The following is a 25,475-nucleotide window of genomic DNA, read 5'->3' as shown; positions in this document are numbered from 1 at the left end:
ATGCTCGCTAGGGTGCCGTGCAGTTCTCAGGGTCCAGTAGCCTCTGTGGCCTGCAAGATTAGGTTTCGTGGAGACGAGGCAGTACTCGTATTATCATGACCATAATCTTGACCATGGCCGAATGCAACAATCTATCCGCTGCAAGGCTGCATCGGCATGCAAGTTCCCGAGATGGGCTTTGCGGGCTTTCCATCTCAGTCATGGCCACCCAAAAGATGGCGCCATGGACTGGACTAGGAAGAGGATGATGGCATGAAGAAGCTATTCAAAGTGACACTGTGTGTGATGCACACAGATGTCCATCAAGACGCTATTAACGTAGCCAAAACCCAAAGCCATCATGATGTACCCAAATCAGTGTGAAATTATCAAGTGGACTTCGGGCGGCATGTCGAGGAACGACGGCGACGGTGATGGTGACGGACTGGCCGTCGACCCGATGGCTGCGGCCGCCGGATGCCTGATGGGCCGATGCTGACTCGGCCCCGGTTGTGACGGGCAAGTTAGTCAGTGGAATTGGCAGACGGGTGTGGAGGGAGCCCAAGCCACCAGGCCAGCCACCTAAAGGGAGTAGAGTATAGTAGAGGATCTGCTGAGTAATTAATTGTCTTGGTGACCACTGTGCAGGAGATGTACCTCGGAAGAGAGTGAGTGGCCAAGGTTGACATTTGACATGCAAGTTGACCTCGCAAGGCTGATTCTTGGTCGGTCTACTGTAGCAGTCTGAGCAGTCTAGCTGGTTGGGCTGGTTTGCAGCCACACTACATGACGTTGATTCCCACGCCACATGGAAGGAGCGCTCGGAAGCGGGGCCTTTTGGGCATCGAAATGTTCCTTCTCTTGCCTCCCGGATTCCGATGAGAGAACACCCAAAAACACACCACAACTGAGAGGATATACTAGTACCTGAATAGAGACTGTGTTAGGCCAAGCAGGTACATACATACCTAGGTTTCTTCTTTCCTATGATTTACGGAATGATTGCACACATTACATAATAGACAGTAGTTCCAGTAGAAAAGGAAGGCGCACGGTGACGGATGACATGCGTCAATGGTTGCCGAGCTAGGCAGGCGCAGATACTGTTACCCACCTGGGCAGGTACCTGGATACCTGCTGAGCCACTCCTTCCTTCCCGTCGTCAGCCTGGAGTGGTAGGAGCAGCACCACCAAGAGCAGTGACACTGCCCCAACTCACTTCGTGCCTGGCTGGTCTGGCTGGCTGGCTTTGATTGATGGTCACGACTGTCCTGTCCTATCCTGTCCTTGTTGGGCCAAGTCCAGGTCCAAGTCCAACTACGGCACAGCAACTTTGAGTTTTTTTGCCTTCAGCTGGCGCAATCAATCAATCAATCAGTTCAAGTCCGTCGGTCTCACTGCGCCTCAAAGCTTGGCGCCCCATCCCATCCTGATCCTGCCCTTCTGACCCGAAAGCGACACTGAGTGACGAACATGGCCACCTGAATAAATACTCTTTCATCGTCCCGCTTCCTCTGCACACACACACGCACGCGCATATCTCGATTCCTCCTCTGCTTTTAACCGAGCCGCACCTACGACCCGTCCTTGCTCTACTCTACTCTACTCTACTCTGTCTTGCATATCTAGGTACATTTCTGGTGTACACAGCAAACCCACGTCATCCGCAAACAAACACATCTATTCATCAGGTAGACTCACAGTACTTCAGCTCTCAGCACACGTCACGTCATGTCATACGGGGCCTACCCTCCCTACGGCCGTAAGCTCCCCTTCCTTCTCTCACCCTCTCTCACCCACACATGCACAGTCACAGTCACACAGACACTCGTACACAACCCGCAATCCTCTTTAATTCTCAATCCACCAACAATTAGCTGACATCCCATCGCAGAACCACCACCCCAAGGTCAATGGGGAGCTCCTCCGCCGCCTCAACAAGGTGGCTACGGCTATAACCAGGCACCGCCACCTTCACACTCGCCATATCCTCCTCAGGGCCACTCTCCCTATCCACCTTACGGCCAGCCCCCACCTCATCAGGGCTACGGCCCACCACCGCCTGGTCCTCCACCATCTGAGCTCTACGGCTCGCCGGCTCCTCCAGGCGGCGCACACGCTTACTACCACCAGCAGCCCCCGCCTGGTCCACCGCCTGGACAGTACGGCGCTCCGCCCCCACCTCATGGCGGCCAGTACGGAGGCGGCCAGTACGGGGCTCCAAGCCAGTATGGGGCACCGCCGCCGGCTAGTTTCCCCACGCCCGTGTCGCCCGGCTACGGTCCACCGCAGGGCATCCAGTGGGACGCGAATCCCACCGCCAACGCCATAAGGAAGGCCATGAAGGGATTTGGCACTGACGAGAAGACCCTAATCCGCGAGCTCGCCGACAAGGATCCCTTCCAGGTCCACGCCATCAACGATGCCTACCAGCGCAATCACCGGCGCAACCTCGTGGCAGATCTCAAGGACGAGACCTCCGGGTGGTTCGAGTACGGCCTCGTGCAGCTCGCCCGCGGGCCCCTCCTGGCTGACGTACACCTTTTGTTTGACGCCATGGAAGGCCCGGGCACCAAGGAACGTGCCCTGAACGACGTGCTGCTGGGCCGAAGCAATGCCGACATCAACGCCATCAAGAACGCCTACCGCCAGGTCTTCCACCGGGACCTGCTCGCCGCTGTCAAAGACGACCTCTCACTCAAGACCGAGCGCCACTTCGAGATCGTCCTCAGCGCCCAGCGCGCAGAGGACTCGGCCCCCGTCAACAAGCCCGACGTCGACCGCGACGTCGACGCCATCTACAGCGCCACCGAGGGCAAGCTGGGCACGGACGAGATGCGCGTGTGCTCCATCCTGTCGACGCGCAACGACAACCAGATCCGCGCCATCGCGCACGAGTACAAGCTCAAGTACGCCCGCGACCTGGAGACGGTCATCAAGAAGGAGTTCCGCGGCCACATGGAGGAGGCCCTGCTGTTCCAGCTGCGCCGCGGCATGGACAAGTACATGCACCAGGCCATCCTGCTCGAGGACGCCATGGCCGGCGCCGGCACCAAGGACTACCTGCTCGTCTCGCGCGTGGTGCGCTCGCACTGGGACCGCGCCAACATGGCCAACGTCAAGGGCGCGTACGAGAAGAGGTACGGCAAGAGCCTGGCGAGGCGCATCAAGGGCGAGACGAGCGGCGACTACGAGCGGTTGATGATTGCATGCATCGGAGAACGATAATCTCGGGCAAGGACTCGGCCGGCGTTTTCGGTCGTTCAGGCCTTGGTTTGGGCCAGGGTTGCAGGCTGATGAGACATGATTGATGCGCATCATTATTCCCCCTTTGCATCGTTTATGCGCCTACGAACTGTAATAACTTTCTAAGAATGTTAATATGATTAATGTCACTATCGATTGGCTTCTTGCATGTGACATGTGCATTCTAAGTGTCGCGGGTAAGAGCAGAACAAGTACCGTTGCAGAGAGTGCTGGATGAGAAAGAGCACGGCAACGGAAGGATGACCAATGTATGGCCCTGGTGTGTTTGTATGTACGAGTATATATTATCAAGTTTTGTCTATCTGACGCTTCCATCTACTATATGCAAATGCTAGCGCTGGCTACTATGGACAAGCAAGACAAAAACCGCCCGGGCGACCCGCAACAACGCTCCCCAGCTCTTGGTGCGGCGTTTTGGCGAAGGCTGATCTTCGTCGTCTATCGTGTGTTTGCTCTTTATTACATGATTACACATTACAGATCCCTTATTGTACGTTATATGCATTTCACATCCACTCGTGATCGTAACATTCGTATGAAATTCCGCCGGTCCTCGTGTCCCAGGACGTCATCCGGGAGAGCACTAGATGCGGGTCCCGTTCCAGGCTGGGTATGTCGTGTGCCACTGCCCGTTGTCGTAAGAGGTCGAGGTCGTGCTGCTGCTGCTGCTCGTCACGAATGTCGACGGCGTCGGGATTGAGCCGGTGGTGTAGGGTGGGGGAAGTACGACGCTCGATGTTGGGTACGGAGGGACTGACGCTGGCGGGGTATAGGTGCTGCTGGCGGTAGATTCCGTTGTCGAGCAGGAAGAGGACGAGGGGGACGCAGAAGCGGAGGCGGAGGCAGAGGTGGTGGCAGAGGTAGAGATGCTGCTGCTGGAGGACGAGCTCGACACCGTCGAAGATGTCAAGGTGGTAGATGTAGCACTTGAGGTAGTCTGAGTTGGGCTCGGGACAGGGCTCGCTATTGAAGACGACGAGGCAGAACTCGACAGCGCGCTGGAGGAGCTGGAGGAGGTCGATGGGGAAAGAGAGCTCGTGGAGGACGTCTCGTCAGTCACGGTGTGTGTCGTGACAATCGTGACGGGACTTGTGGCCGTGACCGTCGTCGGCGACTCAGCCGGCACGACGGATATGTCTGTATTGGTGACCGTCTTGGTGGAGTCCTTCGCGGTGGCAGTGACGGTGATCTCGGGCGTTGCTGTCGGCGACGATGTGACGGTCTGCACGACCGTGGTGGTGGCATCCTCCTGCGTCGTCGCCGGGCTGCCGCCGTCGATGGGCACGATCGAGTAGCTGGCTCTTGGGCGGAGGGCGTGGAATCTCCCCAGCTGTTGGTGGTCTTGTTGTTGGTCGACCAGAGGCAGGCATTCTGAAGGGCTGTAAAGAGCAGAGAGCGCAATGGCAAGGAGCGGCGCTGGCAGATTGAGCAAATGCATCTTGGGAGAGAAAATACAAAGGATCGACTTCGAATTCTAGTCCTGACTTCGAGACTGACAAGAGCAGAGAGCGACAGACCAACTGACTGTCGATTGTTACTTGACAGAGAGGCAGCGAAGTGGAGAAAAAAGAAAAGAGACGAAACAGAGGAACAAACCTGGAGCTGAGGGCATTCCAGCCCTTATTTGGCGGAGCACACTGCATGGGTTGGTCCTGCCATCACCTGGCCGTTGTCTGTCCTAATGGTGGTGGTGGCGGTGGATTGTTGGAAAAAAGACGGTGGTTGGGAACGCGCATTGTAAGGAAGAAAACGAGGCAGTTCGCGATGTGGAAGTACCACAGTAGTTAGACTGCGGGGGTTCTGGACTTGGGGAGGGGCTGGGCGAGCTCCCCCTGTCACCAGGCGCGTAGCTCCACTGTGACGTTGGCCAGGGGGGTGTTGCCCAGGGTGGTGACCTCTCTGTGCCTCTCACTGGCTGCAGATGGCCAGGCACGTCTTGGTCAGCGGGCCATTCCGAGCGCCACCAGCCTCCGCCGTTCTTTGGTCTCGTCTCAACCTGCAGTAGGGCTACTTTTCCTTCAATTTTCCACGCATGGCTCGTCTCGGCTAACCTCTGTCGAATCCAGGGTCGAGGAACTGATGTTTCCAAGGCGGTTTCAAATATTCCAACCTCGTATATATGAATGCCACTGCGACAACCGTGCTGCTGGCGTATATAAACCACGTTATGTGTGATCCGTGGGTGCGGACGCGTACGCATTCTTCTACACTCGTGCGCCTGGCGGTCCATGAGGGTGTCTAATGACCTGAGAGAGTCTAAGATGGAATTTTCCTTGTCTCTCAATACGCTCATTATCGCTGTTACAAGTTCCCACTGTAGCTGCTCTGGCCACACCCAGTGCCATGTGTAGTCTCTTCCACACATCTCTGGTCCAGAATTCTCATTAGGGAATTGGATTGGGATCACTCTGTCTCGGCCACCTTCGCTGGCAAGTTCGCCCTGGGCGCCAAGCTCCGTGGGCATGCTAAACCTGGACAATGAACATTAGGAGTAACCAAGATACGGGAAGATAGATGGACGTATCTATAGAGGACAATGAGCCTCTTGTATAAAAGTTTTCTGCATACGAACAGTAGGGATGGTGGATGTTGTGCGATTTTAACAATGAGAGCCGGTATTTTGTAAGAGATTAATAGAAGCTCGCGATTCAAGGTACTTCTTCTCGAGCCGATTGATCGACGGCAAGAGCGTAGTTTCTTGAACCTGAATAGTTTGTTCCATCTGGTTGTCATGTTATCATTTCACACTAAACCTCGTCTCCTTAAATTCCTCTCACCGTTGTTTCGCACCAGTTGCCACACAGGGTCCCTGGGTACGGGTGCACCCTATTTGTTGGTGTCGGTCTCCTATCATGAGTATTTGTGACGTGGCCTGGGGCCTTCCTACCATCGAAGATTAAATTTCCAGCAACGTGAATGAATATCTAAGCCTGTGTTCAGCAAGACTGGCTGATCTATCGGGGTATAAAATCAGCAGGGAATATACCCTCCTGGCTATCAAGACTAGATGCTAGAAGCCACATCCTGAAACAAATTCAAGAGCGGGTGTTGAAGGCTCTGGTGATGTGTGGTGGACTAACTTTCCTCGCTCTTTATTTCAGTAAACCGGGATTGGTCTTGCTTCTAGTCACACATCTTAAATTTCCGCTCAGCAGATTCAATCTTTGAAGCTTAACTTTGTCAGTTATTCGAAATGAGAAACGCAAATCCACATAGTCATTCGAAAGTTCCAAACAAGTATTAAATGTCCTGAGTCCAGTTGCCTTCATGTGAACCAATGCTCACGTTTCTTGATAATTCCGTGATTTACAGATACAAAACCAGATAGACTGCTCGGAAACAGGATAATTACGGTTTGATGAAAAAATATGGAAGACAAATTAGTTTAGAAAGTGCAAGAAGCAGAAGCGAGGCAATCTCAGGACATCTTGGGGAGCATCTAAAAGGTTTTGGTATGAACAACTGGTTTGGCTGATAGATGACCTGCGAATGCTGATGAGTGCTCCAAGACATTGACCGACCATGCGCTCAGCCCTCCGACAGTCTGCATCGAGAGAGCTTCGAGATCGTGCATTCAGCTGAGCTTCTCTCTTCCTTTGTTTTTCTTGAAGCAACCCTGAGCAACATCGAGCATATTCTACTACCAGATCGAGTCTTCGCGCCATGAAGACGTTGGCAGCCTGTCCCAGTCTGCATGGAGGCAGGGGGCCCTATGCAGGGACGCTGATGGTAGACAAGACAAGACGCAACCCAGACGGGAAAAAGAGGGTCACTCCCTCGCAAAAGCTCGGGATGCGTCTCCACCTAGTTGACGTATCTGTCACTCAAACCTCCCACGCTTCCGCTGCAATCGCTAGAGGCAAACCAAAAGTTGTTGTGACGATGCAGCATACGCTTGCAGCCCTTGATATGTTGGATGTAACGCCAGCTTGTGGCTTATGCAACATACGGTTGCAGCCCTTGATATGTTGGATGTAACGCCAGCTGGTGGCTTATGCAACATACGGTTGCAGCTCTTGATATGTTGGTTGTAACGCCAGCTTGTGGCTGATGCACGCCGAACATTATCGTGGCTCCACTTCCCTCCCAATCAACTTGTTCCTCGCTTGACAAACCTTCCTGATTGAACTTGATCAAGGAGTCTCAAATTAAATCGCAGTGCCGCAGCTAACCAACCAGAGACTGGAGGCAATGCCCTTGAGCCATGTATATGCATAGAGATGCGCTGAGAGGGGTTCTCCGAAGGAAAGGCGTGGGAGGGGGGCCGGAGAAATCCTTTGACTGATGGCTGTATGGATAAGGTTGAGAAGGCCGGGGATTAGGATGTATTGTGTTGCGAGTGGCTGCTCGTCAAGGTTTTGGCATAAGCGCAGGCGCAGAACGGTAGAACTAATCCATCCAAAGGTCTGCGAGATGGGTGGTGAACTCCAGCGACTTCCTATGCCTCGTCCTTCCGTTGATTCATGACTTCGTCGGATGGATGGTGTACGGCCATGCTGGCATATGGCCCATGCCGTCACGACATTCTCGGCTGACTGCATATTGATACCACTATGTCATGAGGTATTAAATACACGGGTCCGGAAGCCCCAGTCAAATAGAGCGAATCACATACACAGACTGGTAGATTGAGCAAGTAGGTAGGTACCTCAGGCAGGCAGTCAGTTTGCCCCTCCCGAATCACTAGAGCCTTTTTATGGGAATCTAAACTGTCAAGAGCAGCCCCCGTATCTCGACATGGTGAGGTCTTTCTCTCGCGTATGGCTGCTGGAGGGCAGTGGGAAAGTGGGGTGGGAGTGTGTGAAACGATCCCAGCCAATGTGCTGCGGTGCGATTCTGTTTTCTCGCAGACCCATCAAAACCTTTCTCTGTCTACCCCCTTCAGCACTGCCATTCATCAATCGTAACTCTGAGGAACATTCAAATAGCATTCTCTTTCCTTTAAGAGGGGTGTAGTTAAGTGCAGAGACATCAGTAGAGCCCGAGAGCTCAGCGATGCTCAGTAGTGCCCTCAGAAAATGGTGCCACTCAAAAATTGCTGCTTCTCACCTTAAAAGCAGAGCCTCCCCATAACAAAGTGATTTAGTCTGGTTCCTCTCTCCTCGAGGTTTCATATTGAATTGTTCAGCGTATTAGAGTCATAGTTTGATCCGCCGTGTCTGTTGATCTAACATCTTTCGAAGATTTTCGCACAATTCTCAGCTTCAGCAGCATGTCTGCCATGCTCCGGACCGGCGCTGCCATAGCTTTACCAACGCTTGGACTACCGTCCAAGCTTGCTGCCGTTGAAGATACCATGGGCACTCCTCTCGAAGGTCATTCCAGTGACCCCAGCACAGAGCCATACAACATTGCGCGCCCCACAGCTGAAGCATTGACTCCCGGGGAAGTAAGTGCTCATCCCAGTCGAGCCCCTGTTGGCCACTCACTCATGTTCTCTACAGCCACTGCATCTCCAATCTCAGCCGACCGACATTCAATACATCACGGCTACCAACCGAGAGTCCACCAGCTCATACTACGATGCTCACCCAGAATTGGAGACTGCGGCTTCCAGCGCCGCGGCCTCCGATGCGGCCCCAGGAGGACAGCATTCGCCCAGGAAATCAACTCTATTCCGCTCTAAGTTCCTCAGAGCCGGAGCTGTTCTCGTCTTCGGGGCACTGCCATTGGTCGTGCTGCCAGGCGTCATGGCGGGAGTCCTGACGAGACAGATCCTCGTGGGCATTGGGCTGTCCAGCGCGATTGCCACCGTGGCGGGCTTCTTCGCCGGGTACTACTACCATATCAACAGGGCGGGCTAGCTACTGACAATCCCTGGGCCCAGTAGGGACTGTCGGTGAGGTCAACTCAATGGGGGATAGAAGGGGTATTTCTTTCTCATTCGCATTTCTCTTCTCGGGCCTCCTCCAAACCACACCTCCCCCTTTCCCGCCACCATACTTTCATACAGGGCCGGGGGCTGCTGCTGCTCAAAGGGCCCGTGTGTCTCTGATTTGGTCAAATTTCGAGGTTTTCTATCACATTCAGCAGCATTTTCACAGAGCAAGGGAAGCGTTCATTTACGGTAAAATATAACACGTGATACCACATACCACATGAAGTCCATCAAAGTACTCTGCCACTGATTGATATGTCAATCGCCATACGGGACTATCACCGGGTCTGGACCAGCTGTCGAGTCTCTCGTCATCAGAAGGTTCCGAGAGGGTTCCAGAATTGGATCCTTCGTCAATGTTCAGTCGCTTAGTGATTACTTCGTCGTTGTTTAAATCCTGATGAGTTAAAAACGGCATTTCCTTGATCAATGATGCAGTTGAAAATGAAAGACATTTGGAACTATGTGTATAAAGGTTTGGCAGACTTGCTAGGCAAGGGGAAACTAGTCAACCGAACGTATATTCATTGACGCCGGCTCCCATACCAGCGGTCATTCGGCGCTGCTTAGTCCTTCAAATTACCCAAGATGAGCTGGACCTCATTTTCAGCATCCTCAATGATGTGTTCCGGTCCGTACTGCGGCCTCCACCCTATCTTGCTGCCGTGCTCAGCAGTGAAAGTGCACCTGATGATGGCCAGTGTCAGCTTGCAGTCCATGTTATTATGAGCATATTTGGATTCCGAGTCAAACTTACATCCCACCAACCTGGACCGGCACGAATTGAGGCGGGCAGCCCAGAGCCTCGCCCATCTGCTCCAAGATCTGGTCATTTGCCGGCACCACCGTGTTGTCGCCAATAATGTTCCTCTTGGCCAGTGCCGCCGCCATGGCCGTGTAGATATCGTCCCATGCCAAACTCCCAGACGCCGCGAGGAAGTATCCCGCTGTACCGTGGCCAGGGTCCTTGCCGTCGAGTATCGCGCGGAGAATCTCGATATAAAGGGTCGTGTTGTCAAGGACATGGCAGACGGGCCACGTCGGGCGCCCTCCGTCGACCTTGTAGACCCTCTTCATTGCTCGGGCTGCCTTGACGATGGCCACAGTCTGGATCGAGATAGTGTTGCCGAAGCCCTCGCCCCTACCGTAGACGATGCATGGTGCGAAGATGTAGCTGCGGACTCCATGCTTTTCGGATTCTTCGATCACGATGTTGTTTGTATTAACGGCCTACGAGGACAAAATTAATAAGCGGTCGTGTTGGAGGCTTGTCATTGCCATGAGCCTGGCTCTCTTGCACTTACACCTTTCATGAGATCCCACTTGGCTGTCTCCACCTGGGCCTTCTGGATAGAGTACAGCTCTGGATGCGTATCTAGCAGCGGTGCATCAATCGGCGCGCCGGCGTGAGACGAGAAGAGCTTGGCTCCAGTCGTCTGTGAATTCACCTTCATTAGTCCTACCCGTCATAGCATGAATGGTTTGACATGGCAAATGCCATCAATGCAACGGTGGATTCTCACGTGTAGGAAGTGGACCTCCTGGCCCGTCGTCCTCTTCACCTCCGCCAATGCCTTGATGAAGTTCACCTGGGCTTCGCTCCTCATGGCGTCGATCAGATAGAACACAATGGTGATCTGGTGCGTCACCACCGCATGCCGGACAGCAACTTCATCTTGGGCGTCAAGGGCCAGGGGCTCAGCACCGTACTGTTGGACGGCGGCCGCTTGTGCATCGGTCCTCACAAGTGCGTAGAGTTTGTCGTACGAGGGGAGATTGGCGTCCTTCCAACGGGCAAGTAGTGTTCCGCCTAGGTAACCTGAGGCGCCGGTGATGAGGATTCTGTGGGAAGGCATGGCTGTTATTCTCTAAACGGTTCCTTTGAGTCTGTGATATTCTGTGTGGCCTTTAGAGTGTGAACATGAGGTCCTGATGTCTGGCATTTATACATCAAAACTCGGCGCCGCGTCGGCAAGCAGTAGATGGTATGTGTAAGTCCTTAGGTGATGCGAAGGAGCGGCCGTAGTGGGGCCGCGATTTGCAAGCTGCATTGGTCCGTCCGAACGGAGGCCGCTTCAGTGGACGGTGTCGATGCCCTCCAGTTTCCCCACATGGTGGCGATTTTCTTACCGGGACCAATGATTGATCGCTAGGGATATTGCTTCGGCCCTGGCTTCTAAACATGGCAAACAGCGACAGAGCTCGAGGTGCATTCACTCATGTGGGACGACTGCAGCCTACCACATCGACAGCTTGGATAACCTTCGGTGATCTGAGAGACATTGTTGTCTTCGTAAATAGCATAGATCCCTGCTCATAAGTGGGTCTTGGTCCGTATCACATAACCTAGAGTATCTGCCAGTTCCGCGTTAAAGTCACTGACAATTACTCAGATTTTAGGCTCCTGAAGACCTGTAGACTGCTATCCCTCGAAACGAAGTGGCTGAGATTGTATGTCTACGGACTGGGTTCCTTATCAGACATATTTCAGTGGTTTGTATTAAGTAAACGTTGGATGAGTAGAGATTTTGCTAATTGCACATCAGGACATACGATCATGGGTGACTTCACACAAGATAGACGCCACTATTGTCATGGTCGAGCTTGCCCTCCTCCTTCAGCTTCTTTAAGCCGTCCTTCACTCTCACCATTACTTGCTGCCCATACGCCGCTGCCTGCTCCTCGGTCGGCTCCCCTGGTGGGCCCTCCAGCTTCCTGCTATCAACCCTCACCCAGGGGATATTCGCCGCCCCGGGTGTGCTTTTCGCCAGCTCCTGCACCCTTTCGATGTCCTGATCTGTGTACGCACCGCCGAGAATCAGCGCGCGTGGGGGCGAAGACCAATTTCCGCTGCCGAGAGTGCTAGAAGGGTTTGGCGGTGCCTTGCCAGTGAGGAGGGATGGAAGCTCCGCGGTGATGTTGGCGGCAAGTGTGAAGTGGATGACTTCACATGTCAGCAGAAGTGATTTCACCCTGAAGGAAAGGGGAGGGGGGCTACCCACCTTCGTACTCTGGCGCCAGGTAAGAAATAACCAAGCGCCCGATAGCCTGGGTACGGCCAGTGATCAGGACGGGAATGGGCGTGCTAGACATGATGGGAGTTACTTAAGATATTGATTCGTAGTTGCAGTTCAATGTTCGGCCTCAATTGAGTGTTCACGAGATAGTTATACAAACATATGTCCCCACAATGGGGTCCGGAACCAACCGTCCAAGACACGGACGGCCATTCCAGATGTCCGGCATTAGTCAGTCAGTCAACTGGCCGCTCTTGCGCCAAGACCACGCCCTGGTTGGAAATGGGGATATACGCCTTGCCCTGATGAAACTTTAGCTCGCCTTTAATTCGGGCGCGACGGTTTTAGATCCGTTGCGTGGCGTTGTCCGGTAGCTGCGGAGATGATGGGAAATACACATTTCGGCAGCGCGGTTGGTCGGCGCGAGAAAGTGCGCACTCGCGAACAATAAACTTTGCTGACAGAATCAACTTGTTTCTGGCCTTATCAACACCGAGAATCATCATTTCTTTTGGCTTCCTTTGACTCGGCTTCGGTCATACAACTCATTGCTATGAACTGGCCATGTCGGTCCACGGCTTGGATGTTTTCCGCACGCGTGGTCACTCCTTGGAATGCCTTGTCCAACCCATCTTCTGTACAATTTTCGATATAGGTACTGTCACATGCATTGGCAAGGGACCGGCGAGATCTTCGCACTCGATGAGGAGGAGAAAATGAAGTGTTGGAAAGGATTGAATATTCTCGGCAATGTTGGGCAAGTATTCTCTTTAACTGTCAAAGCTTGCCGCTCCTTAGACGCAGCTGGCAGTGTTTTACCTGTGCAATTCACTCCAATCACAAAATTGCCATTGTGTCTCCCATATCACTTTCGCACTACGTGGTTCGAGTTACAGAAAACCCCAACAAAGACCAAAGGGAACTTGTGGGCATGGAAATTTTGAGAAATACCTACGGCCAGGCCGGTGCACCCTTTTCAACCCGAGGAATCGTCCCAGTGGCCTCATACTCGGCCACCGCGTTGTCAAGCTTCAATTTCCTCGCCTTTGCCCTCGCCTCGCTCCCGTAGACCTCCGGATCACCAGTCTTCGCAAGATCCTCGTCGTTGTTTGCCTTCCGATCCGCCGCGATGGGATGCACAAAGTCCCCCTTGTCCTTCTGCGCAGTCAGGTACCGAATCCTGGCATCCGTGTGCACCGAGTTATTGTCATAAAAGTCCATCAGCGGCTTCATGGGCCTGCACTGCCTGCGGCTCGTGTGGTCGGGCACCGGCTGGGCAAAGTCCTCCATCCAGACGTAGTTGTACGTGTCGTAGGTGACGTGGCACCTGAGGTAGTCGAGGATGCTCCAGACGCAGTGCTCGAAGTGGTTCATCTCGGCCGGGCTGGACGTGTTGATGCCGTTGTGCTCCGCAAACACGACCCTGCGCAGCGCGTCGAGGCAGTGCAGCTGGTGCGTGTGGTCGAAGCGCGTCAGGTAGCGCTTGTCGCCGTAGCCCCAGTCGTTTGGTATGCTCACGTGCTTGTCGGGGTCCTTGCCGAGGCGGCGCATGTCGTCGGCCGTGATGAGGAACATGTCGCTGATCATGAAGTGGTCGTTCCAGTACTTGTCGGATTCGGCACCGGGGGCCTGGTGCCACAGTGGAGGCGACGCCTCTTCGCCGCGGGTGGTCGGTGTCTTGGTGTCTTTCTGGAAGGACGTGTGGGCATCGCTATTGTGGAGCAGGAGGCTCTGGATTTCGGAAGGGACTGGGGGGAGGAATGTTAAACTAGCCGTGAGACCCACGATGGCCAGTACTTACGAGTCTCGTAGCGGTCGAAGTTCCACAGGCGAGGTTGACTCAGGTCACGCAGGAGGAAGCCACTGGCAAAACAGCAAACCATGGAACCAATGATCAGTGCTGCAGTGGAGAGCCTTTGCGCCCAACTCTTTCGTTGTGATCGAGGAAGGCCTCCGTGTGCGTACAGCAGCATCTCATCCTCGTCATTTTCTTCTGAAGGTCTCGTTTCTACTTCCTTGTCGGTGCGCTGCGTCGAAGGAACGAGCTCCCTGCCGCGCTTGTCCATGGCCCGTTTGAATAAGTTCATGATTGGAGGCAATTTTCACAATGAGTGAGCGCGCTGCCAGGCGTAGAAGTTGGGAGGGGGTGTTTGCGTATTCGGCCTCAGGGACCAGCGAAGTGGAGTGGGGTGTGCGCATTCACATCTGGGTGCTCTTTGTGTGGTTGGCTGCTATTCAGGCCCAAATATGGCAACGTTGAATTAAGTACTTGTGTAAATAAGGACAATGCTGGACCACGTCAATTCAATCCCTGCAGACGTCATCCTATTCAAATCAGCTGAATGCATTGACTCTAGCCTCAGCTCAAACTTCCTGCAAACCTGGAATGGCACTTGAATTGGGTTTGAATAGGTTAGTTCTAATGACGGAAGTACTTCGATATTCAGCCAGTTCCATGCTGGACCCTCACTTAGAGCACAGAGATGGAGTAAGCAAAATATCCCTTTTATCTAAATGATGTTGATGCTAACAATTATTAAAGGATTTATACAATAGATGGAGGAGGGGCGACCGGCATAAATAACCCGATCTAATAGCAGCTAAAGTAGTGCAGGTAGCAGGCCATGATAAATATGATGAGTACGTAGCACATTTGTACTCATAGCATACATGGATTGCATATAAAGCTGGGCTCCAGGTCATCGTTTCCAAAAGGCTGATTGTTGATTGAAGACGGAGAAGATCACATGACAGAGTCATCACCTCGACATCTTTCAACTCCAGGTGCTGTTCCTACGGCCCTGTTACTGTTAATGCTTTCCAGTTATCTGCTCAAAGGGTTTGGCGGCCCAAATCCTGGATCTAATTGCCACGCAATTGTGTGATGCTGCTTGTCATCCTATATATCTGTACCTTTTAAGAGCCCGCTGAGCTCGCCTTTGAGTTCGGCGGCCCACCATCACTGAACTTCGGTGAGTGCTCGTGTAAGACCTGGTTCTATTCGCCTTTACACTATCAAGGGGGAATTTCACCATCTCAGCCCAAACATGGAAGGCTGCCCCAGCAGGGGGCAAAATCGAGTGCAACTTCAGCGCCACCCTCAGGGAAGCCAGCAATTTGCATCACGCATGTGATCACGCAGCTGCGGTTTGTGCTTTTTACACTTGCATATAGATGTCCCAGATCCAAAGCATCAATTGAGCTGGATAGAACATTAAAGTGGGGGGCAATACATACACGGGCGTAAATTAGTAGAGTTGTTGGAATAGTAGCGTACACAGTATGCGCTAGGTAGATTAGCCTTATCGATAGCATTTGCCAGCTAGCGCTAGCCAGCTGCTAGCTATAGCCTAGCTAGCCTATACTTAAACGTATATAAGCTATAGTTTTCAGCTATAACCTTAACACTAAATAAAGTAGAATTTATACTACTTTAAACTACTTATTTTATAACAAATTACCCGTATAGAAAGCTAAATTAATACTAATTAGTAATTATATAGTAATTATAAATAATTAAATTCCTAAAAGTTATTTATAGGTATTTATAAATAGCGCAACTTTTCGCTAATAAAGAAAAGTTGTTTATAGGCAGCTATAAATGTAAACCTTTATTAAAAAGTTGTTTATTAATATTAATAAGTATAAAACCTTTACTAAAAAGCTGTTTATAGATATCTATAAATATAAATATAATAAATTTAACCCTTTTAATAAGTAAGCTTTAAAAAATATACTTTTAAGCCTTTATATAAGCCCTTATAATACTTTTAACTATACCCTTATAATTAAGCCCTTATAAGCCACCGTAAATAAAAAATATATCCTTATAAATAAACCCTTATAAGCAAGCAATTATAAGCTACTGTAAGCAAGCCCTTACAACCCCTTAAAAGCAAACTAAATATACAATTATATAAATCACTTAAATTATATAAATTATTTAAAAAATGCTCTCTATTATATAAACCTTTAAATATTACTTATAAGCAAATTTACCCTAAATATATTTATAATTAGCTAAGTAATAGTAAAAATAATTTATTAATAATGTACTATAAAACTTATTTTTTATATTCTATTATTATTATATTAAATAGCATTACTTATTTACATTTATATACTTACTGTTTAAAACTTTATTACTATTATTTTTGCTTAATTCTTTTTTCTTACTTTTTAACTATAAGCAATTTATATAATATAAGTATTAGTATATTGCTATAGCAATTGCTTAAATAAAAATTTCCCTTAAAATATTACTAATACTATTAGCGCTATTAAAACTATAAATTTTCTTATTTTCCCCTATTACACCTGCTTTTTTTAATAATATTGCAACTATAATAGTAAAAAAAATAACTTTTATTAGCCTATATAGTAATTATTTTTAAATAAATAAGCTATTATCTATAAATAAATAAGTAAAACCTTAATATTAAGCTAATTAGAAACTATAGCAAAATAATACTCTTTTTAACTATTCCTTAAAAACTTTTTAAAAGCAATTACTTTTCCTTAAACACTATTTATAAAAATCTACAAATCCTAAAATCATAATAACAAAATCATTTATAAAAGCTATAAACGCGCAGTATAAAAAAAACACCGTTTACTAATAATACAACTTAATATTTAAATTAAAACGCAAGCTAAAAGCATATATTTTAAATACCTATTATAATAAATTAAAAAGTAGCAATACTAATATTAATAAAAATAACAATAATAAAAACAATAATACCCATAAGCAACCTTCCCCTAAACACCCTTTCCCTAAAATAACAAAAATCCTTTAGCAACTTAATACTTTTTATAGCTATAACTAAAAACTCTATAACAACTTTTAAAAGCTCTTTAAAAACTAAATAATAACTAGCTTTTAAAATATTAACTAATAAATCTTTTAAAAGTTTTATTAATACTTTTACCACTATAATATTTATACTAATAAGAATTATAAATTAACTAATTACAAATTAACAGTAAAAGTGTTAATATAGCTTAATTAATTACCCTACCCTAACAAAAGCAGCTAGCTATACCCTTTAAAATAACTAAATAATAAGCTATTAATAGCAAATCTAAACCAACAATTAAAACAATATACTAAGCAAAAAGCCCTTAAAAAGCCTAAAAAGCACACCACTAAAAAGATTATTAAAAAAACCGCTAAGAAAACTACTAAAAAAACTGCTAAAAAGCCTATTAAAACTATTAATCTACCTTTATTAGTATACTAATCAGCTAATAAATATACTAGCCTTAGCTATTATAGCTTTAATTAAAAAAAAACTACCTAAAATAATAATAATAGTAACTATATTTATAATAATTATGCTAATAATAATTATAATAACTATAGCTTTAATAATAATAGTAATAATAGCTTTAGTAATAATAATAATAATAGCTTTAGTAATAATTATAACTTTAATAAAAACAATAATAATTATAACTATAAGTAATTTTTATTACCTTTAAAATCTCTATTAAAAAAGCATTATTATTATAAAAAAAAATTTATAAGAAAAAATAGTGTAATAGTAAATTAAACTTAAAGCCCTTACTTTAAAAAAAAAAGGCTTAAAAACTTAATATAGTAAATTTTATATTATTTAAGCAATAGTTTACCTACACACCCATCAGAATTTTCCTAATTTTTTATCATATACCCTAACTAGTTATACCACAGCACTAGTTCAATAATATTACTTTATTTAGCTAGCTTATTAATTAAAGCGCAATAACAGTAATGCCAAAAAAACCGAAAGAAAAAGGAGGTATATAGCACAAAAGGCTAAAAAGCATTAATTTAGCAGTAAACATTGCTAGCACAGAAAACAAGCAGCCCAGCACAAAAACCATTTACCAGCTAAAAGCCAGCTACCTAACAATTTAAGTAATTAGAAATCGATTTAAAAAAAAGCATATTTTTAAAGTATATATATGCACATAGTAAAAAACTGCTAATATTAGAATAATAGCATATATAGTATACGCTAAGTAAACTAGCCTTATTAATAGTATTTACTAGCTAGCGCTAGCTAGCTACTAGCTGCAGCCCAGCTAGCCTATACCTAAACATACATAGGCTACAACCTTTAGCTGCAACCTTAACACCAAACAAAGCAGAATTTATACCACTCCAAACTACTCATTTCATAACAAATTACCCATACGGGAAGCCAAACCAACAAGAGTCGAGTTTTTTTTTCTGACAGATCAGAAATGCCAAAACATCGTTACAAAAGAACCCACTCAATATTCTGATTGATTGAACAGGGGGGCAGTAGATAAATAGGTCCCCCATTACGTGTCCTTAAAGACGTCCAGATATTAATTAGCCCTCGAGCTGGCACTCAGGCCGAGCAAGGCTTTCCTGGAAAACGCAGGCACTGGATTGATCGTCTGGACGACGCTGACTGAGCAGTATCCCAGAATCACGTCTCTGGGGTTGCCTTGAGGCAGTGGTGAAGGCCCGACTTACTTCGCCCAAATTTGCCCAATACTACTCTGAAGGTGGCCTATCAGTCGTCGCAGAGGCCTGAGGAGACCATGTGAACTTCATCCAAGCTGAAGTTGCCCCTGCCATAAGTAGCTGTGCTGCTGCCGATCCGGCCCCCAGTCGCGGGGGCTGTGACTCTCGTATGGTGCCACGAACCAGTCTGGCATTCGTCGCCCCTGAGGCTACCTTCAATGAGAGGCTGGCAGCATTTGTCATTCACGCGCCCCACATACACAGAAGTCTGTAGCCCAGCGTGTTAGTGATATAAGATGTGGCAGCCTATGCTCGACTGTTGTTAGGCATATGTCAGTGCTAGGAGGTGCATTTTCATGTTGTTAGTCTCTCGACTATCGAGGTTCAGGCGCTCCCGTGCGATATCGTCACCCATTCCAACAGGTGAAATTATCCCGCGTCGACACATTTCATTTTGTACGATCGAGGCTACAGACTTCTCAGTTCTGTCTATTTTGCAGACAATCATGGAAATGGTCGGATTCGTCCCCGAGCCCAACTGTGGCCGAGGCACGCTCAGCATCATCTGGGCTTGCCTGACGACGATCATGTTCGTGGTCTGGACGGCAATCCACCTGGACTCGCAACGGTCAATGTCGAGAGTGATGTGGGGCTTCTTCATCTTCTTCGTGCCCGAGGCGATGCCGGCGACCGCGATCGACCAACTCATCAAGGCCATACGGCTGCAGAAGCGGCTCCGAGCCCTCCGAGGCTGGAAGTCCTGGACCCTGAAGCAGTCGTTCCTCATCGTGAAGAGGGGCGTGAGGGAACTTGGTGGCGGAGAGGTCTTCACGGCTAGCAGGCTGGTGGAGCTCGCCGAGCAGCAGCAGTATATGGAAGAGAACCATGGGGCACATGGCGGTGGGATCCACATGGGAATGCTCCCAAGCGACGACGCAATTGACCTCAGGAGCAAGAAGAGCTGGTTTGAGAAGATGCTCGCGGGTGGGCAGGCGCTGTGGTTCTGCGCCAACGTCGTCTCCAGGCTTGCGAGCGGGTATCCAGTCACGCCGCTGGAAGACACAACGATCGCCTACACGTTCTGCGGGCTAATCGCTAGCGTGGCGTGGCTGCGCTGTCCACAGGACATTGAGGATCCGTTCGAGGTTGACTTGGAAGCGGCAGATGATGCGGCAATCGCAGGCGTGGAATGCGGTTACTCCACAGCCCAGGACAGCAGCAGCAGCAGCAGTAGAACAAGCTTCCCAGTCACGGCGCCAAATGGGCTCATGATGGGCATGGTGTGCGTCGTGCTGGGCCTGTTCGCGGCCGTTCACATAGCGGCGTGGGATTATCCGTTCCCGTCTGCTGCGGAAGCGTGGGTCTGGCGATGCTGCTCAGTGGCTATGCTGCCCCTGGGCCTGCTTATACTTTTCTACGGAGACAGGTGCCGATCCAAACACTGGTCTCTTGCGTGGACGGCGCCGGGGCTTGTTCTGGTGCGGCTTGCATTGTTGACGGTAGCAGCCACATCATTTCGACGGATGCCTCTTTCGGTTTTTGACACGCCTGACTGGTCCAATTATTGGGGTCATGTTGGTAAATGAGAGTGGCTCGATGGATTTTACAAGTCGTGCCGATTGACGGTGCGAAGGAAAAGGACAGATGCCGGTGGAGTATCAATAACGAAGGAGCTCGGGTATACTCATTATCTGGCTGAGGTCTAGAGGGGATAGCATGACATAAAACCAGAAGGAGACACGCTTGCCAACTCTGGAGTCAGTCAAGGGATGGGGAGGGCAAGGTGTGTGGCTGAGTGGTAGCAGCAACCTTGGAGTGGCTGGAGTCAGGTTATCTGTGCTTGCTGAGCCTTCATACAATACTCATCGACCTCGTCGGAAGGAAGATCGAGATGGATTTATCCGAGGGATAGACAGCTGGTGCCCACAGTCACACAGTGGGGACCTTCGAATCTCAAGTTTGTGTGAACTTGCCGGTTGCGATCTGCTTGGCTCAACTTGAAGTGGTACCTGAGCAAGCGGAACCTCATTTCCAAGGTTACCAGCGCTGTGTCTAGATAGACAACAGTTTAAATCTAAACTCTAAAAGGGTAACCAGTAGATTTAGTGTTATTGACAGTAAGCTCTCCTACATTCTCAACAACTTCCGTTCCACATCCAGAGCAAGGAAGCTTCCTCTTAAGGTCGTGGGTGAGTCACTCCATGGTGGAACCTCTGAGATGATAATTCCGGCCAGTGTGGGATCATTTCTGACTTCCGAGTCACTGGCAGTAATATAGCGATCGTCCATTCGTAATCGAAACGGGCTGCTGGAACCACACGCTTAGATACCAGGCTAAAGCCTCACCTCGACAATGTCGACAATGCCAGCCACAAGTGGACGTACCAGTAGTGAACAAACATGCGAAAACGAAGTTGGTATGCGGCGCCCGATGAAAAAGAACACGCCATGCTGGAGTTGCTGGAAGTCCTAAAAGAAGAAGCTGACGGAAGCGGAACGAAAAAAATCAACGCAAGTAACGTTGGAAACAAGACCACGGGATAATCATATGTGTAAGACTGTCGGCGATTTAATCAAACTGTATGTTGATATGACCTTGCGAATGCAATATTTCCGACAATATTTGGTAACCCGGGTCAGAGAAGATGGACGGTATCCAAAAGAGTCTTTGCAAGATGACCAAGGCATCGTGCCAAGACGTGAGCGCTAAGGCGACGGTTATTCGGGAGAGCCTTGATGTAAAAAACAATTTGGTCCGATCATCGGGCGCAGCAATAGCACCCAACATTGTTTGCCAGAACATTGACTCCAAGGAAGAGCACAGGGCCAAAGGAGAAGGTAATTGCAGCTCGGGTCTCTGAAAAACCTCCATCAGTTGAACAGCCGTATTTCCGGGGCCCTCTTCTACATTTGTGATGCAAGGCAGCAAAATTCCCACGAAGACCTTGATCGATAATGCTATTGCCGTGAGAAACGCCTCTCTTGGGTATACGGTACGATCCAACTGGATGGCTATATCCAGGGACTTGATAACACGACTAATACGTAATTTTGCAGCATGGTCGAGTTCTTTGTTTGGAACATGCGTATCTTGCAACGCAGTAACTTCTTCCGCATTCTCGAGGACCAGGTAAGCTGCTTTCTTGGCGGGGGCGGAGAACATCGTGTCGAAGATACCGGTTTTCTCTACCGTGTTCAACAATGTCACGTCATGCCGAGCTAAAAGAAGCATTCCATGCATAGTTGTGCTTGAGAAAATAGTCAGATGTCCGCACGTATTAGCCTGGAAGAGTTCACGAACCGTGGGATTGCAGTTGATATCCAATGTGAGGGCGCATCATGTGAAAGCCGAGAATGAAGTGTGATGATCTGGAGGAGGCCAGAGATGTGGATTTTCCACGCTTCAATATTGCCTAAACCTTGCTATTCGAGACCATTTCGTCAGAAAGGATTCAGGTCAAGATACTTGGGTGTAGCTTCACGTAGACGGACGAACATTGAGAACTATAAAAACTAGTACGGCTGCGACGACGCTATCATTGATCCCGTCGGACCCATAGTCGAGGCGCTCCCTCACGGATTGAATTGCTTTCCCTTTGTATGTATCCAATATGAGTTCAACCGCACGGTTTTGCCTTCGCGCTGCATAGACATGTCTGGCGAAGTAAAGAGAGACATCCAGCATAGTGGGGTCGTGAAGGGAGCGAGCCCAGTCGGATTGCATCACGGCGAAGGCAGTGTCCGATTCTGGAATGTCTGTAACTAAAAGCAGCTTTTCCATTGCTTGCGTCACTATGAAATTTTGATCAGCCAGCCATTGGAATCAATGAAAGCGACACCATCCTATGTCCTACACACAATAATGAATGAAGAACGCATCTTTGCTGTCCAAGCTTGGATGACTGAAGATGGGGAGCTGAAGATCGACTGATGGGTCACGATTTATGGTCAGACCAGCTTCCTCGACCTGTAGAAGCTCGACGCGGGCGGTAGACTCTTTTTGATTGGCATATTCGTGTACTAGGCGTCGTCGTCGTCGTGCGAAATTGGCTCTGGTAGTGTGAGCTCTCATTGCTTTCGCGCTGACTATGTCGAGCGCGGGCCCCGTGCTTGACACAAATGTCAGGTCTGGGACAGAGCCCGCCTTTCGAGCAGACATGTTAATCTGATTCGAGATGCGTTCGTCAGTTTGAAGGAATACAATAATTCTATACACAAGTTTGCCTGAGCTTGAATTTGAGATGCGGTCGGAGTTGCCGGGCCTGCTTCGCTCACCTAAGCATGCAGTCCAGTCAAAGGCGTAACGCCAAGCAATCTTGTTTTCCTGAAACAGTTTAGATCTCACTTACCTCTTGTAAGCATGCTACGGCCGTCTAGGGGCGTGACGCCAAGCAATCTCGATTTCCTGAAACGGTCTAGGTTAAGTAGAGCAGATTCCGATGGGCTCGAGGTTGGGCTCGTCCGAAATGCACAACCAAGATACAGTACACTACAGTAAGGTTCGGCGAGATGCTGCTCCGCGACTGGTAAATCCACCTTGAGGGATTCCAGCTATTACAAATTCGCGCACAGCAAGAAGGATGCACACTTGACCAAATTTCGGGAGACGGAGAGGCGTGACAATCCGATAGTAACGCAATGGGGAAATCGAGAAAGCTTAGCAGCGATAGAGTAGCCTTTCTGACCACTATTCCAAGCTAAGTCCTGATCAGGACCATTGACAACATATGGAATCCATTGGAATAGTCTGGGTGGGAGTCGTTCAAAGAGTCGTTCTGGGGCGTATTATAAATACACTGGCAGTACAACAAGAGCTTACAGCTTGGATAAAACGTTCCATGAATATAAATAGGCGATTGTCGTTATTTTTCTATTTGACCTCACACAGACCAGATTACACCAGCCACGACTCCCCAGAAACGGAGACTCTTATTCCCAGACATTTGCAACTGTGCCCGAAACTCAGACAGGATGTCCTCATACGTGATCAATGGAGCCTCGAGTGGCATTGGCGTACGACTCGCCCAGTACCTTTCATGACACGAGCATTTCTAACTTCCACAATGGGACAGTTCGAATTTCTACGACAGCTCTCTCTTAATCCAGCCAATACCGTCATCGGCCTAGTTCGCAACGTCAAACTTGTTGAAGCTAAGGCGAAAACGGAGATAAACAGAAGCAATGTTCATATCATACATGGAGATCTGGACAGCTACGAAGTACTCAAAGTAAGTCTTGAGGGTTGTCCCCAAGAAACATATAATACTGATTGACTTTTAAAGGGAGCAAGCGAAGTCACCGCGAAAATCACTGGTGGAAGCCTCGACTATCTCATTGCCAACGGAGCTCTCCTGCCCACAGATTCCAATTATGTTGGTTTTGGAAAATTGTAAGTGCTCGTCTCCTCTGCTTAGGAGGATTTTGTTACATCACTTCTACGCAGCAACATCACTTAATTCTGACGGAAATGAAGGGGAGAAAACCCTGCAGCTCTAGAAGAAGAGCTCTTCGCAGGTTGGAAGACCAATGTCGTCGGGAACATTCATCTGTTCAACCTGTTCCTGCCCTTACTCTTGAAAGGCAAGCAGAAGAAGGTGGCTTTCATCTCTTCGGGACATGCCGACCTAGATCTTATATCAAAATACGAGATCGAAATAAGCGGACCTTACTCCCTTGGAAAGGCCGCCACGAATGTCGTCGTGGCGAAGTTCCATGCCGAGTATGCCAAGGATGGGGTGCTTTTCATGAGCATCAGCCCGGGAGTAGTCGACACTGGACATTTTGACCTTGCCAAACGTAAGTCGCTCAATCCTTACTTGCTATTCGCAAATTCGATCCATAGGAGCGAGACAAAATTAATCTGATGAGGACGAACAGTGACGGAGGAAGAGCGCAAGGGTTTTATGGCAATGTCAGCCAAGTTCCAACAATATGCGCCCCATTTCACAGGTCCGATGAGCCCTGAGGAATCTGTCAAGCAAGTCATCTCAGTCTATGAGAAAGCGAGCCTTGCGAATGGCGACGGAGGTTCCTTTGTTTCTCACCTTGGAACCAAGCAGTGGCTTTGATTTGTTGGAAACGAGATACGTTATGATACTCTGGCAATTCGACTTGTCAGATCAAGTGCCGTAAACCTCAAAGGCCCTTAGATAGTAACAAGCGGAATAATGTGAGAATGTGGTCACTATAAGTAACGAGTTCCGGTGCCATTTTGTCTGATATGTACAAATTCCCAGAAACCCTTTCTGGGTACGAGGACTGCCCAAGACCTACCATTGTGCTTTTTAACAGTGTTTTTTGAGTTGTGATTATTTTGCGAACCAAGTGTGTGAAGAATCCAGGCTTCCGTCAATCCATCAATTGTTCGATTTCATCGGGATAGCTTTCGTCGCTTTTGAGTACCTGCAAAAGTATATCAATCCTTGCATTTGTTGAGATGCCACATTCGGCGGTTTTATAGTCCAGAAGTACCTTCTTCTCGGCGTATATTTGAGAGTTTAACTCCGTTACATGGATTCTGTCAGCACATCTGCTTCACATCCGAGACACTGGAGCGTAGTTGCCTTACCAGGGTGACGACCGCGTGCACAAGGTGTGCCTACGGAGCTGGATCATATTGTTCTCATAGTGTTCACGATATCATGAATTGGTCGATCAGTCCGTAGTGTTACCGAGAGGTGGCAGGAAATGGGAACGGATCATCAGCCATGTGCCGTGTGACAATACAATGCTCAGGGTATGATACCTAACAGGTTGGTTCAATTCAGAAATGAGTCTCAGAAGTCAGCTCTAGCACCTTTCCGTCGAGATCTTTGATTCTGTTGGAGAAGGCAAATCATAAAGGCCTATGTAA

At 48.7% G+C, this 25,475-nt stretch overlaps 10 protein-coding genes across 10 annotated transcripts; 4 read left to right on the top strand and 6 right to left on the bottom strand.

Moving 5' to 3' along the window:
• Positions 1–1,710: 1,710 nt before the first annotated feature.
• Positions 1,711–3,207, top strand: J7T55_011067 (uncharacterized protein; the record flags this gene model as incomplete). Its single annotated transcript, XM_053135182.1, has 2 exons — positions 1,711–1,741; positions 1,874–3,207. 2 exons carry the CDS (start codon positions 1,711–1,713, stop codon positions 3,205–3,207), a joined length of 1,365 nt encoding a protein of 454 aa, XP_052987135.1.
• Positions 3,208–3,752: 545 nt separating this feature from the next.
• J7T55_011066 (uncharacterized protein) lies at positions 3,753–4,684 on the bottom strand (the record flags this gene model as incomplete). Its single annotated transcript, XM_053135180.1, has 2 exons — positions 3,753–4,253; positions 4,307–4,684. The coding sequence occupies 2 exons, from the start codon at positions 4,682–4,684 to the stop codon at positions 3,753–3,755; spliced, it is 879 nt and encodes a 292-aa protein (XP_052987134.1).
• A 3,774-nt stretch (positions 4,685–8,458) lies between these two features.
• Positions 8,459–9,050, top strand: J7T55_011065 (uncharacterized protein; the record flags this gene model as incomplete). The annotated part of the gene is made up of 2 exons (XM_053135179.1): positions 8,459–8,635; positions 8,691–9,050. The coding sequence occupies 2 exons, from the start codon at positions 8,459–8,461 to the stop codon at positions 9,048–9,050; spliced, it is 537 nt and encodes a 178-aa protein (XP_052987133.1).
• Positions 9,051–9,382: 332 nt separating this feature from the next.
• On the bottom strand, positions 9,383–10,980 carry J7T55_011064 (nad dependent epimerase dehydratase family protein; the record flags this gene model as incomplete). Its single annotated transcript, XM_053135178.1, has 5 exons — positions 9,383–9,420; positions 9,708–9,811; positions 9,882–10,354; positions 10,429–10,560; positions 10,648–10,980. The coding sequence occupies 5 exons, from the start codon at positions 10,978–10,980 to the stop codon at positions 9,383–9,385; spliced, it is 1,080 nt and encodes a 359-aa protein (XP_052987132.1).
• Positions 10,981–11,691: 711 nt separating this feature from the next.
• Positions 11,692–12,217, bottom strand: J7T55_011063 (uncharacterized protein; the record flags this gene model as incomplete). The annotated part of the gene is made up of 2 exons (XM_053135177.1): positions 11,692–12,068; positions 12,127–12,217. 2 exons carry the CDS (start codon positions 12,215–12,217, stop codon positions 11,692–11,694), a joined length of 468 nt encoding a protein of 155 aa, XP_052987131.1.
• Positions 12,218–13,092: 875 nt separating this feature from the next.
• Positions 13,093–14,228, bottom strand: J7T55_011062 (uncharacterized protein; the record flags this gene model as incomplete). Its single annotated transcript, XM_053135176.1, has 2 exons — positions 13,093–13,889; positions 13,943–14,228. The coding sequence occupies 2 exons, from the start codon at positions 14,226–14,228 to the stop codon at positions 13,093–13,095; spliced, it is 1,083 nt and encodes a 360-aa protein (XP_052987130.1).
• A 4,443-nt stretch (positions 14,229–18,671) lies between these two features.
• J7T55_011061 (uncharacterized protein) lies at positions 18,672–19,070 on the bottom strand (the record flags this gene model as incomplete). The annotated part of the gene is made up of 3 exons (XM_053135175.1): positions 18,672–18,809; positions 18,883–18,938; positions 18,998–19,070. 3 exons carry the CDS (start codon positions 19,068–19,070, stop codon positions 18,672–18,674), a joined length of 267 nt encoding a protein of 88 aa, XP_052987129.1.
• Positions 19,071–19,128: 58 nt separating this feature from the next.
• Positions 19,129–21,013, top strand: J7T55_011060 (uncharacterized protein; the record flags this gene model as incomplete). Its single annotated transcript, XM_053135174.1, has 3 exons — positions 19,129–20,196; positions 20,354–20,597; positions 20,949–21,013. 3 exons carry the CDS (start codon positions 19,129–19,131, stop codon positions 21,011–21,013), a joined length of 1,377 nt encoding a protein of 458 aa, XP_052987128.1.
• Positions 21,014–21,191: 178 nt separating this feature from the next.
• J7T55_011059 (uncharacterized protein) lies at positions 21,192–22,781 on the bottom strand (the record flags this gene model as incomplete). The annotated part of the gene is made up of 4 exons (XM_053135173.1): positions 21,192–21,870; positions 21,924–22,045; positions 22,119–22,414; positions 22,481–22,781. The coding sequence occupies 4 exons, from the start codon at positions 22,779–22,781 to the stop codon at positions 21,192–21,194; spliced, it is 1,398 nt and encodes a 465-aa protein (XP_052987127.1).
• Positions 22,782–23,593: 812 nt separating this feature from the next.
• J7T55_011058 (uncharacterized protein) lies at positions 23,594–24,690 on the top strand (the record flags this gene model as incomplete). Its single annotated transcript, XM_053135172.1, has 5 exons — positions 23,594–23,635; positions 23,695–23,850; positions 23,905–24,011; positions 24,096–24,418; positions 24,500–24,690. 5 exons carry the CDS (start codon positions 23,594–23,596, stop codon positions 24,688–24,690), a joined length of 819 nt encoding a protein of 272 aa, XP_052987126.1.
• Positions 24,691–25,475: the final 785 nt, after the last annotated feature.

Source organism: Diaporthe amygdali (assembly GCF_026229845.1).
Source record: "Diaporthe amygdali strain CAA958 chromosome Unknown NODE_52_length_282706_cov_64_790073, whole genome shotgun sequence".
In the NCBI taxonomy this organism is placed as follows: domain Eukaryota; kingdom Fungi; phylum Ascomycota; class Sordariomycetes; order Diaporthales; family Diaporthaceae; genus Diaporthe; species Diaporthe amygdali.
This window is presented reverse-complemented; position numbering and strand designations above follow the sequence as displayed.